Source organism: Myotis daubentonii, chromosome 7 (genome assembly GCF_963259705.1).
Source record: "Myotis daubentonii chromosome 7, mMyoDau2.1, whole genome shotgun sequence".
Taxonomy (NCBI): domain Eukaryota; kingdom Metazoa; phylum Chordata; class Mammalia; order Chiroptera; family Vespertilionidae; genus Myotis; species Myotis daubentonii.
The window spans coordinates 35,337,938-35,350,910 of record NC_081846.1 but is presented as its reverse complement, the minus strand read 5'-3'; the positions used below and the strand labels follow the sequence as shown (position 1 = coordinate 35,350,910).

The 12,973-nt window shown below is 52.0% G+C and overlaps 1 protein-coding gene across 50 annotated transcripts in view; it reads right to left on the bottom strand.

Moving 5' to 3' along the window:
- Window positions 1–12,973, bottom strand: part of LRRFIP1 (LRR binding FLII interacting protein 1) — a 114,955-nt gene that overhangs the window by 51,455 nt on the left and 50,527 nt on the right. For 26 of the 50 annotated variants that reach the window (XR_009453780.1, XR_009453781.1, XM_059703704.1 and 23 more), the window contains exons 2-3: window positions 7,841–7,927; window positions 2,254–2,271 (exon numbers count right to left, since the gene is read on the bottom strand). Coding sequence is in view for 48 of the 50 variants with exons in the window: in XM_059703704.1 (XP_059559687.1) it covers window positions 2,254–2,271; window positions 7,841–7,927 (105 nt within the window). In the remaining 2 variants the exon portion in view is untranslated. The remainder of the gene's footprint in view (window positions 1–2,253; window positions 2,272–7,840; window positions 7,928–12,973) is intronic. The other 24 variants (XM_059703659.1, XM_059703665.1, XM_059703669.1 and 21 more) reach the window with 1 other exon arrangement.

Below are 12,973 nucleotides of genomic sequence, written 5' to 3'. Positions count from 1 at the left end.
CTCCGTTTCTTTCGAGGGGCGGCCAGGTCTAAGGTCCCCAACGGCCTTGCCCCTTCCGCTTAGAGGTGGTGTAAGTGGAGAACTGGAAGAGGAAAAATCAGGAGGGAGAATTTAGCAATGCCTTAAAAACACAACCAGTACAGAACGGCAGTATCAAAAGTACATGAGCCAAAGCTTTTTCTATGAGTGATGTGCCTTAGACTATAAATCACGACAGGAAAGACAATTACACACTTCCCAGTCATGTTTTAACATCAAATTAAGTAAAATCCAACAGCTTGAAGCTGTTGTGCATTCAATTAACATTAGCCCAACGCTCACTCTTGGATTCCAGGTAAGTATAATGTAATGCCATCGACCTCCTTTATCTTATGGCTTAATTATAAAGATAGAAAACGGGTTTTTAAAAAGGAGAAGGGCCTATATAAGTTCACAAAATACGATTTAAATCCCAAAGGTAGTCTCTACGATGCTTTCCTATTACTCTTTTTGCCAATACTATATCAAGTCCTGCACACTATTGCTCTTTTCATGATAAAAACGAGAACCAGTATCCAAAGCTTTCCATCTAGTTCATGGGTGGCCTGATAAACAGCGGCTGTAACTCTCGCTGTGTCTCCGTGTCCTCCCGTGGAGGGGGGAGGCCCCAGAAACCAACAGCGAGTGCAGTTGCTAGTTGCCCTGGCGCTAGCTCACAGGCCAGCACAGTGGACTCCAGGAAGCACCCCGCACTTCAGAGGTGAACGAGTAGGGTTAGCCGGTGAGTCATGCAGGGGAAGGGAGGGCCAGAGGAACGCAAAAGGTGCTTGGCTTTCAGAAATAGCTTTGATTCCACAGAAGAGAAGCCGTCATTCCAAGCAGCCGAACGGGCTGGAGAGCACACTCCCTGCCTCCCTGTCTCGTCCTTGCAGTGACCTTGGACCCATCTTTATTATACAAATGTGTCTCTGCTTCCGCGAGGAGGACCGGTTTCACTCCGCATACAAATTTCCATCTGGCCAAGTTCTCACTGGTGGGTGAGTGAGAAGAAAACAATAGCGATCTCGGGCGAGTAGCGAATGAGTGAATCCAAGTGGCAGCCGACCGTCTCTTGTGTCGGTATGAGGACAGTCATGCCTGCTCTGTGGGGTACAGCCTGGGTTCCCGCCCTCCTTTCACCTGCCGCCTTTGCTCCAAGACTGTACATGTGACTGGCTCTAGCTTCAGGTCACATTTTAATTCTCAGATCCCACAAAATCTAACAAAGTACACAGAGATGCTGGTGCCTACTTAACTGATTCCTTTACCCTCTTCCGGGTGGTACTGATGCAGACGGGGATGGGGCAGGACGGGAAGGCTTTTCAGGGCTGTAGGTAGTGAAGGAACTCAAGGGCAGCACTTTAAATAGTGTGTCGAAAGGGCCCCCACGTCCTAACTTTTGAAGTTAAATGTAATTATTAGCTGCTCTAAAAGAAAAAACATAGTTGTCCTTTACCTAGAAAGTGAGTAAGTGTATAAAAAGAAACTACAGGTGTCATATGTAACAAACGAAACCCATTTATGGGGAGACTGTGTACACGTTCTATAAACTCCCAGGGAACCTCTCACTCCTCCCTTCATTCCTGCTGAATCAGGGGTCATGCACCGGGTGTTTTTCTCTTTAATTTCCGTGTCTGGCCTGCTCAGTGCATGTAGTTCTGAACCTCAGCTGCTTCTACAAAACACTGGGAAACAGCCACACATTAGCCCTCTCAACGTTAGGACAGAGGCAGGCTGACAGGAAGCCACAGAACTGCTTTGTGGAGTCATCATTTTCTTTCCTACTCACGATTTTTAACAGTGAGGTAATAATCTCTTAACATACGGTAATGTGTACTGAGGTTTTCGACGTTTTCTAATAAAATTATATGGAAGGATAATCTTTCCCTTTAAATACCTGATTTCAAAGGATTTCCCAAATTCTGAAATGTGATTTAATTTTGTCCTAGAATTCGTTTTTTCCCCTCAAAGAAACAGTTTTCTGATTTCTTGAGAAAAACAAAGACGAGGAAAGCATTCAGCACACACACATGCGTCCGAGGAGAGTTGCTCTTCGCAGAGACGAGGCGGGGACTGAAGCATCCCGCTCAAGTCGCTTCACACACAAAGCAGCGAGGGAAGCAGTGAGGGCTTCTATGTATTTTCAGCGAAAGGTGTTATTTCTGGAAAGCGGCCAGGCCCTTGGCAGGAGAAAACCAGTGCATGCAAACAGAAAACCAGGAACGGAGAGCCTACCTTCTGGACCTGATAGATCTACAGAGAAGGCAAGAGAAACAGGAAGAGAAACATAAAATCCAATTTAGAAAGTAGATACATCGGACAGAAAGGCTTTGCAAGTACCCATATACATGAGTAGAGGTACATTGGGGGAGAGGGGGACTGTGACTAATTGGTAAAGTATGAATTAAACAACGTTTGAAGTCTCATTGAAAGAACTGGTCATTTCATAACTTATCTGACATTCGTTACAGATCTATCAGTAGAACACGGCGCGCTCACCGGAGTCTCCATGAGAATCCTGGTATTTCTCTAAGGCAGAAGTCTGTAACCTGTTACCATGAATGGGACAAAGGACTTCGTCCTCAATTTAAAATTTCTCCTCACAGCAATAGAAGTGTAACAAAAAAGTACAGAAACCTGATCAGAAAGCGAATGGGTCAAACCCACAAACGGTAGAGCGGTGCCCTCCCGTTCTCTCCCCGGTGGATACAGACAGAACACCAGGAAAGCTCCAGCAAAGCAGGGTGGCCCTAGATTCTAGGACCTAGACTATAACTGAAATGTATCTTTGAAAAGCCTATTATCATACGTTGACACAGCAGTTTGCTTCAGACGTTTCTCCTAATCTTGTAGGAATCACTAGGTAAGAGATACCTGCTTCACTCACTCACTCAGCCCACGGAACACGGACTGCGTCAGGCATTGTTCAAGGCACTGCCGAACGGCAGGACTGGAAACTTGGCATTTCTAGTCTTACAAGGGCGAGCACAGGTGTGTGCACTCACCGTTAGGACTATTTCAAACATAGTATCCCCAACTAACTGTTTATCAAGTCAGATGCACCCTGGTCATCGCATCACCATTGTTTTCCTGAGTGTAGGTTCTCACGGGAAATAAGAGGTTCACTTGGATTTCCCAAAGAGTATCTACATACCTTCTTCCTTAGCAAATCCTCACAACGCTTAAACAGCCCCCAGAGCGAAGCTAAGGAAGTCAGTCCTCCCCCTCTGAACTGGTGACGAGGCCCGTTATGGAGGGCGCACACAGGCACACCCGCACGCCCCTCACTCCCGGACGTGGTCAGATCACGAAACAGCAGGAGAGCAGCCACTGCTTCCATGTTCTCTGTGGGACTGGTTAATAAAATGGCCTATTTTGTGCGGATGATACTGTGCCTTCAGTTCAGCACCAAGAGAAGAACTTGTTTGGCAAGGTGTGCTTCCCCCTGTGAAGCGACGAGGACTGTGCGGCTCGCCCGCGGCCCCCTTTGCTTCGAGTGCCGGCACGCTCACCGCCAGTTTCACCCCGCGGTTAACATGCCGACTCTGCCCTCGGCTTCTGTCTGCTTTCACTGCTGAGCATACACCGATTCTGAGGCAGAGGGTGTACTGGGAAGACTGCAAGCTTTGCTGCTTTCTCAGATCTAGATTGAAATCTTGGCCATTTTCTTGGCTGCGGGTAAAACCATCCGCCTCTCCAAGGCCTGATTTCCTCACCTGCCAATAAGACTCGGACTCCCCCTCACAGCCTGTGAGCGACAGTCCCCAGCCCAGCGCTGCCACACGGCGCCCCCGGGCTCCAGGATGGCCCTGCCATCCCCCTCTGCCCCACCCAGTTCTCGGGGACTAGCAGTAAAAGACACCTGTTTTATTTCAAATATACACTTTCAGTGTGGTGCTCTCCTACTTCAAAGGCCCTGCATGCATGAGAGCAAAGTTGTCGTCTGTGTGAGTCAGCGCTGCTGGGCTCATGTGATAGCCATGAACCCCAGGATGAAGCCGGGCCTCCACCCCACCCTGCACCCCTGCCCGGCTCTGCGCTCACCTGCCAGGTGCCACTGGGCTTTCCCGCTCTCGGCTGCCTTCATGCAAGGTCCCCACGGGCTGTGCTGACCCGAGTCCCTGTCTCCGCTTCCCCCTGAACACACACTGGTTGTCACTGCACAACCCGACCACTCACAGCGTGGGGGCCGGTCTCCAGGCCTGCAACCTGACCCCAGTGGGAGTTCAAGTTCAGCAGAGGAGGCGTCTTCACGGTGTCCCTGCCCGTCCGTGAGGAGTGTGAGCACGGACAGACACACGATGCACACGGGACAGATAAACAGTGACGTGACCCAAGGTGTTTCCTCACAGGGAGGCCACGCCCCCTCCCCCTCCTCCCACAGCTCAATCCCACACGCGGAAACCCTGTCCCGTGTCTCGGGCATCTCTGCTGGGGAGCAGAGGACTCAAATTACCAGACTGCCTTCCTGTGAGACGGCCCATGAGCTTGAATCGACAAAAACCTCTGCCTCTGTGAACCACTGAAGTCTTTCCAATGGGAGTGAAACCCACCGTCACGATGAGGAATTTCAAAATCTAAATGCCATCTACTGACGAAATGAGACGTGTGTGTATGACCGAGGGAGGCAACGGTGGCGTTCTTAATTGGGTTTCCCAGGTTTTAATCAGATTTTCTCTGCAAAGCCCAAGATCCTTAGCAAGTACCAAACACCCGAGGGCAGGCCAGGCTTCACGGGCCCCCGCTGGCCTCGGGGTGCCCGGCCCTGTGTGACAGCCACCGAGGCCCCTTTCGCACACCAAAATTAAAGGGCCGTGACTTAACTGGCAGGGATACCTTGGGTTGTAGAATTAAAATGAAACAGAAGACGACTTCCTTTGACTCAAACAGAGAAACAGGGCTGGGTGTGTAAAGGACACCATTCAAACACACGGTTTCTTGGCTTAATTCCACTTCATTTTTATTCTCTAAATCAAGAACTTTGCAAGAACCTGCTTAGGTTATCAAGTGCACATTTAAATTAATTCTGTCTGTAATTAAGGAGAGGATAGATTTCATCTAAATGTATAATTTGGAAGACAGATATGTACACACACAAGCATGTCAAACTCCCAGTGGGTGGGTCAAGGCATGCAGCCCGCCGGCCACGAGTTTGACATGCTTGACATACGTTGTAACTCAGTTTCACCTTGATTTTGTACAAATGTTACACTGTATACTCGGTGAAAGTCACTTTCTCTTAAGTGTGAGAGAAGCTATAAAAACGATGACTAACACCACCACGAACACCGAAGGTCGGGCCCCTAAGACTCACTGTCCCCTCTCTCCTGAGCTGTTGGTTCAGCCCCAACAACAGAGCTCAGGGGACAGTTCAGGGAGGAGGGGAGATCCCGTGTGGAAACTCAATCACGTGGCAAAACCTGGCACAGCAACAAAAACTTGGGGCAAATTCTTCTTAGAGCTCTTTTAAGACCTTGATATAAAAAGGACTGGGCACTATTGGAGAACTGGAAAAGCCGATCAAAACCATTAGCCACCGAGAGGGTGGGAGGTTCCTGGTGCTGGCACCTGCCTCCACAAATGGTGATGCATCCTGAAAATGGGCTTCTGCCCACCGTGGGGGCACCCTGACCTCTGAGGCCCTCTGCCCAGACGACCACTGTCCACCCAGGGAGCGCCCTGACTCCCTGCTGCCATTCTGATTTCCAGAGCAGAGGGGAGGGGCTCCCAGGGCTTGCAAGTGTCTCCTGAATGAACAGAAGTATTCAAAGGGACATCGACACCAGGTGGCTTGGAAAAGCAACTTGTCATTTAAAATACCCAGCTCTTTTAGTTCAGGCTAAAAGAACTATTCTATTGGGCGGTGTCCAATGACTGTGATATATATCAGAGTCCGTCCGTGTGGGCACAGGCTGCTGGTGTCAGGGTGGCTCCTAAGCTCAGGCGACACCCTCTCAGGTATGTGACGAGGGCCTGCTCAACAAGACCTGCTCCTTCCTCCACATCCCAGCCCAAACAGCTGACTTCGGATGTGAAAATGCTTCTCTGCATGAACCTCAGGAGTCACTCCAGGTCAGGCTCCCCCCCTCCCCCACCCCGAGTTCGTGGGCGGGTACTGATCAGGTTCCAGTCCTTGCCCTCAACCAAGATAACGGGCAGAAAGGTGCTTCCAGAGAACCATCGGGCCTCAGGAAGCTTCAAAGTCCGAATCATTATTTCCAACTTCAAAATGATCAATGCAGTTCTAGGGGGCAGGGCACTGAGAAAATGCTAAACCCACGCTTCTTCCAGTGAATTAAGAGAAAAAAATACAAACAATGAAAGCACTCAGTTAATTCAGAGTCAAGTATCATGGACACCAGAACTTGCTTCCAACTGTATTTGCATTTCCAACAAGGAGGGAACGTGGTAACCTGCTTTCAAACACCTGTTTAGCCCATATTCACACAGAAACACAGCACAAGCACCACTACAGTACAGTCCCTGCCCAGCACGCTGCGTGGGGCGCGGCCTCTCAGGGACCCGGACCTCTGCGCTTGAGTTTCTAATGACCTCTACCTATCCCTCAAACCACAAGGAAGGTTTTCCTCCCCATACTCACCTCTGGCCGTGCCCCTCCCCAGGGACACACCTCCACAGGGAGTGACAGTCCCCTCAGGCAGAGTGTGACCCCGAGTCACCCAGGAGCCTCACTCTACAGGAAAGTGTGGAATCTGCAATGGTTTTAAGAGAAACTGGAAATCTAGATTTTATTTTTTCTTCCTGAAATCTCACAAGTTTTAAAACATCGGCTGGACTTTTACAATTTGCCTGCGGGAACCAAACAAGACTGTACACAAACCAGCCCCGGGAAGGCAGCTGGCCGGCTCTTTCCAACACACCACACTCAAATTTTCTCAACAAGCAGAGCCTTCGGTGGGGCCTGGGGCGGATGATCTCCAAGGGTGTGGCCCACAGGGGCACAGGGTCCCCTAGCGAGGGACGCCCTCATTCCCCCATGACCTCAAGGTCATGGAAAAGCCCTGGAAAAACTCAGAGCTCTGTCAGGTAGAGAGCCCTCACTGTCCACATGACTTCTGGCTCCAGCTCGAGATTATGAAAATAATAGCAAACACCTTTCACAGGTGTGTAAACACATCACTATCCGCTCTCCCGGGGCCACAGGGGGGAAATTTCTTCCCTGGCTATTGCATCCATGGCGTTTATTCTGTGCTCTGTACTACACTTGGGATTCAGGCTTCATGAAACCTATTAAAAAGTGTAAAACAGGGAAGGGTGGGTGGTGGGAAGAGTTTGTACACATATAAGCATAACCCATGGGCACAGACAATAGGGTGGTGAAGGCCTGGGGTGGGCAGTGGGGAAGGGCTATAAGGGGTCAATGAGGGGGAAAGGGGACTTATCTAATACTTTCAACAATGAAGATTTAATCTAAAAAAAGTGTAAAAAAGTGCAAAAACATTTTTAAACAAAACAGTTTAGTTAGTATAAAAACATAATTGTCTGTTCTTCTTCGATATTTTTAATTCAGAGGATCGGGATTCTCTCAGAAGTAAGAGCTTGAAGTGCAGAGCCAGAAAGCCAGGCTGGGCGGATCTACGCAGGCAAGTGGCGCTGTCCGGATCCCGCAGGCCGGGCGGCAGGGACAGGCACGTTTGGCATCTGTGCTATGCACCCTCCCTGGCCTGACCTTGAACAGGAGTCACAGGCACAGTGCGTGCTGATCATGAGCCTTGTCAGATGGACAGGTGCCTCCGCACTCCCACACTCTACCTAACATTAAACCGCCCGTGAAAAGAACCGCGGGAGAGGTCGGCATTACCTCCTTCTGCTGCCGCTCCAGCTCCTTCATCCTGATCTCTCGCGCCTCCGCGCGGGCCGCACGCTTCGCTGCCAGCCGGGCCTCCGCCTGAAACACACCCGGAAATTGTGTTAGAACATAGACCAGTGGCCCCTTCCAAGTACCTGGGTAACAAGATACTACTGAAAGAAAACCTTGTTCAGAGGTTAACGAATATACAGGAATGCATCGCAGACTCGTAAGAGTTAACAGGGTCAGTGGTAGTGGCAGTTACGAGTAATGACGACTGCTGCCATTTATGGAGCCCTTACCAAATGCCGCGGGCTCTATTCTAAGGGCTTTAGTTACATTAGCCATGTGCTCCTCGCATAGCTCTATTAAGCAGTTACTGTTACCGAATAGCGCTATTAGGTACATACAGTTAACATCCCCAGGTTATAGATGAGGGGACTAAGGCACAGAGAAGGTGAGTAACTTGCCCAAGGTCACCCAGCCCATAGGTGGCAGGACCGGGCAGCCTGCCTTCCTTTGAAGATACAACAGATTAATGCACGAAGCGAAACATTTGAGCAGGATGGGACCACGGGTCACTGGTTCAATCCCTCCCTTTACAGAGCAGGAAGTGGAGGCTGGGAGAGGCTGCCAGACATGTCCGAGGGCAGGGGGCTGGGACTGTGATCCAGATTTCCAGAACTCCTGTTTGGTCACCTCTCTACAACCCTGCTGCCCTCAGCTTCCCCTTCAACACCTGCAGTGCTGGGAGCCATCTTTCCCAAGACCAAGACCAGAGCTGTTAGAAGGGTTACATTAAAGAAGAGCCTATCTTTCAGCCTGTGGCTGTTTTTTCCGTACTCTGCTTGCGAGTATTTAAAACGCCTGACCCGGGCCAACCAGGGCCGGCGAACCTGGCACCTGAACGCTGCTTCGTGCTGCGCAACCTTGAGCTCACCCACTACTCAGGAGGCGAGTGGCACAACGTGTCCGGGTCCAGGTCCCCTGGCGTCAAACACATTCCACCTTCCATCCACTCAGTTTTTGGGGCTACCCTCGCAATTCTTCTACCAGACCTATAGACGCATTTTTCAGCCGTCCCACTATTCCTCGAAGAACCTTAAAACGGGGCCATTGGGGATGGCACCAGGCTTCCGGGGTGGTGGGTGGGCCAGCGAGCAGTGAGGTGGCCGAGTGTCGAGTCACACAGGGTCTCCCCAACGGTGGGCTCCCGCGTGGCAGGCTCATGTCCGGACGGCGGGTCCTGGTGTCAGGGTCATCCATCACCCCATCCCAGGCTTGTACTGAATTAAGTTCATCTTCTTTCTAAATTCTCATCTAAGAGGAAAACTGATCACGGCTGAGCTGTCAGCGGTTGACTGGCTTGTTCATGTGGTTCCTTCAAATCAAGGTGTCAAAATCGCAGCTGTGTCAGCACTTGATCCCTCACTGCCATTTTCAATTTTCTGAACAGTGTGAGGGGCAGCACCGGAGGGGAGGGGGAGGGAAGGTTCATTAGACTGACACTGGCTGCAGTGCTTCCTCCAGCCCCATGGACCGGCCAGTGAGAGGAGGACGCTCACACGGAGGGCAGCCGCCGCCCAGCAGCCTGTGGGCTCAGTGTCTACACTGGCCAGACCAGGTGGCCACGGCCCACCAGCTGGGCGGGGTGGGCCTGGGAGGGGGGCTGGGGAAAGAGAAGGGAGGGCATGGAGGAAGAAGGGGAGTGGAATGTAAGAGGAAGGGGCTGTGAGAGGGGGCAGAGGGAGACAGGAGTGCGGTGATGTCCCAACAGACCCCAGCTACCCAGAGGAGGGCTTCTGCTTGGTCCGCCGTCCCCTCTGGTCCTCATGTCCAGCCCGACATGTCTGTCCCGTCCCTGAGGACAACCCCCGATTGAAGGACATGAGCTTGGTTGATAAAGGAACCACACGAACAAAACCAAGTTATAGAATAAATTCCTTATAAGGACACAGCCAGCCAACCTCGAAGACAGATCAACTTGGTCCACAGATGATAATTTAGACAGGAGATACATGTGCAGTTCCATGCAATTTCAAATCCTGGCCATGGCCGCCCCGTGAAGCACCCACGTGACTCACACGCGGACAGCAAAGCGCTCAGGATGCAGGAGGTAAGGATCATGCTTGTGGGGCTCTGGCTGAGGACCCGAGGCATCTGGGGGTCGGCGCTGCAGCACAAAACTTGTGCGCAGGCAACTTCGCCAGCGTGAGGCTGTTATCAGCAGAATAGCCCCAACACCCGCCGGAGATGCCTCCAAGAAGAGCGCGGGAGTCCTCGCCACACGCTTCATCCTAAGACGCTGACATTGCCAAGAACATGAAACAGCCCAGCGCGGAGCACAGGAGATAACGATCACTCACGTGAGAATATATCTGATATGGGCGAGTCTTTACATGAACAAAAATATAAGATGGCAATGGTCCGCCACGGTGACATGCAAACCCAAATTCATCCCCTCCAGTCGCCTGAGCCCGGCCCCACCCTCCAATTGCTGTCGGTTCAGGGGCCAGTGGGCCTCAGGCCAGCGCTTCCTCGGTGCAGGGGAAATCCATCACCGTCGACACTTGTGTAAAATACACACTTGCACGCTGAGGTCACAGCCATGTCAAAGGGTTTGAGAGTTTCCAAATGCTATTTTCACTTTCTGTACTTAGCTTGCAGGGGGCCACCACTCACCAGCCTTCATCAGCCCAGGTCACCAGCCCGGCCACAGGAACTCACCGCACTGCCCAAGGCCCGGGAAGGACTTTCAAAGTGCGGTTTGAAAGTCTTGGGATGCAGACGAAGCAACTGGTGACCATGAACAAGGGACTAGTGCTACGGTGGGGGTGGAGGGGAGAAGGGAACTTAACCCAATGCTCGTGTCAGGTGGGATTCCTAGGGGACGGAGCCCTAAGCCAGACCCTGAGGAGCAAAGAGGAGAGAGCCCGGCCGGGGAGTGTGGGATGAGGGCATGTGGCCCGGCGGGAAGTCCCCAGGGCTGGGGTCCAGGCCCAGCCTTCAGCTCCTGTATCTGGAACCTTATCTTGAAGGAATGTAGAACCCCTGAAGGCTTTTAAGCAGGAACACAGCAGGGCCTGACTTTTGACTTAGAAAGTTCTCTCTGGCTAAAAGCTGGTGCAGGAAAAGGAGCGGGGAGGGCAGCGGGAAGCCCCCAGCAAGTGAGAAGAGACTGCTTTTTGCTTTTGGGAGGATGGGCGAGGCTGTGAACATGAGCGGGTGGGGCTGGCTGAACCACAGGCCAAGGATGAGGCACAGCTGTGAGGCCACTGCGGGAGGTCAGGGGCCCATGGTCCCACAGAGACCGACGTGGTCCCAGAGGCCAGACAACCCTGGAGAAGAACCCCACCCGGCCATCACCCTGAGGCACATGCACAGGATGCTCACCAAAACCTGGACATACCTCCCACCTCCAAGCCCGGGGGTTTTGGAGTTGGGGTATTGCCGGGAGCCGGTCCATGCTTGCTGTTTCAAGGGACCTGGCATATATGGCATACTGTTCTTAATATGTTTGCTCACCTTCTTGGCACTATGTGTTTTAACCAAGGTCTCTGAGAAAGGTTGTTTCCCCAGGTAGGGATTTTCCCCTGAAGTCAGGGAGGGAATAAAACCTCTTAACTAAGTGCCAGGTGGGTAATTAATCACTTTAACTACGAACAATCATGCTTAAGCTACATAATCTTTACTCCCTGGAATGGAGATAAGAAACGCCCTAACCTTTGGAATAGAGATTGACAGGATTGGAATCAACTGGTATAAATACAGATGTAACAAGACAGAACTTAGAAGACAGAACCTACACAGAACCTAGACACAGAACCTAGAGACAGAACCTACACACAGAACCTACACAGAACCTAGAGACAGAAGAACTTTGCTGGAGAGAACATGGCAAAAGATCCTGGACAGAAACTGGCCACAGAACCTAGAGACAGAACCTAGCAAGAGAACCTGGCTGAAGATCCTAGAGACAGAACCTGGCTACAGAACCTGGATAGAACATGGCAAGAGAACCTGACTAGAACCTGGTGACTGAACCTGGCTGGAGAACCTGGACAGAACCTGGCTGGAGAACCTAGCGAGGGAACATGGCTACAGAACCTGGCTGGAGAACCTGGCTGGAGAACCTAGCAAGAGAACATGGACACAGAACCTGGCTGGAGATCCTAACCAGAACTTGGCTGGAGATCCAGACCAGAACTTGGCTGGAGATCCTGGCTAGAGATCCTGGCTAGGCTGCTGATCAACTGAACGCTGTCTCCGTGTCATTCCTTCTTCGCCGACTCCGTCCACACCTTTGGGAACCCCTGGACCTGCTGGGATTGGACCCCAGCAGGGAATGGCCTCCGTGTTACCCGCCCCCAGTCCCCAACCTCAAGGGAGATGGCACGAATGGAGGAAAGCAGACAGATCTATGGAATTTAGGAGACAAAGTATCAACTGCTCGGGGTGTAAAAAAACAGTTTAGACACAGGACCGTGACACCCCCCAGCCAGCCGTCAGTGGGCATGTGCTGGCCGCTCCACTGACGACTTTGCCCAAGCTCGCTCTCGACCTCTGCTGGCTCTCCAGGCTCTGGTCCCCAGCAGCTGCTGACCAGGGGCCTGCTGCACGGCCCTGGGGGCTTAGGCCGCTCTCTCCCCTGCTTGCAGGTGGTGGCCACAAGCCCACAGCTCGTCCCCTCAGCCTGAGGTCTGGGCCCTGAACCCTCCCTCCTCTGCCCAATACCAACCTTGGTGAGATACACATTCAAATATCTGAGGATGAAAGGCTAGGGTTTTGCTCAGATTTGCCTTCACATAACCTGGGTGGGGATGCTGGGGTCCACATGGCTGTACGCGGACGGTGGTTGGGGCTGGAGGTGGGATGTGGGCTCTTTAAACCAATGGCTGTCACAGTGTCCTTCCCAGGGCAGAGGCCTCACGGGGACCTATCGGAGATGCAGCACCTGAGGCCCCACCCGGGCCCCCTGAGTCAGAACCTGGGGGGAGGCAGCCATCTGGGCTTCCACATGCCCCGGCTCAAGTGTGGGGACCTCTGCTTTCTGTCTTCCCAATTACGTCTGGTTGTCTGACAGTTTTCAAATAAATAGCAACATTTTTGGAAGGAAGGAAGCGGGGGCGGGGGGGGGGGCTGAGG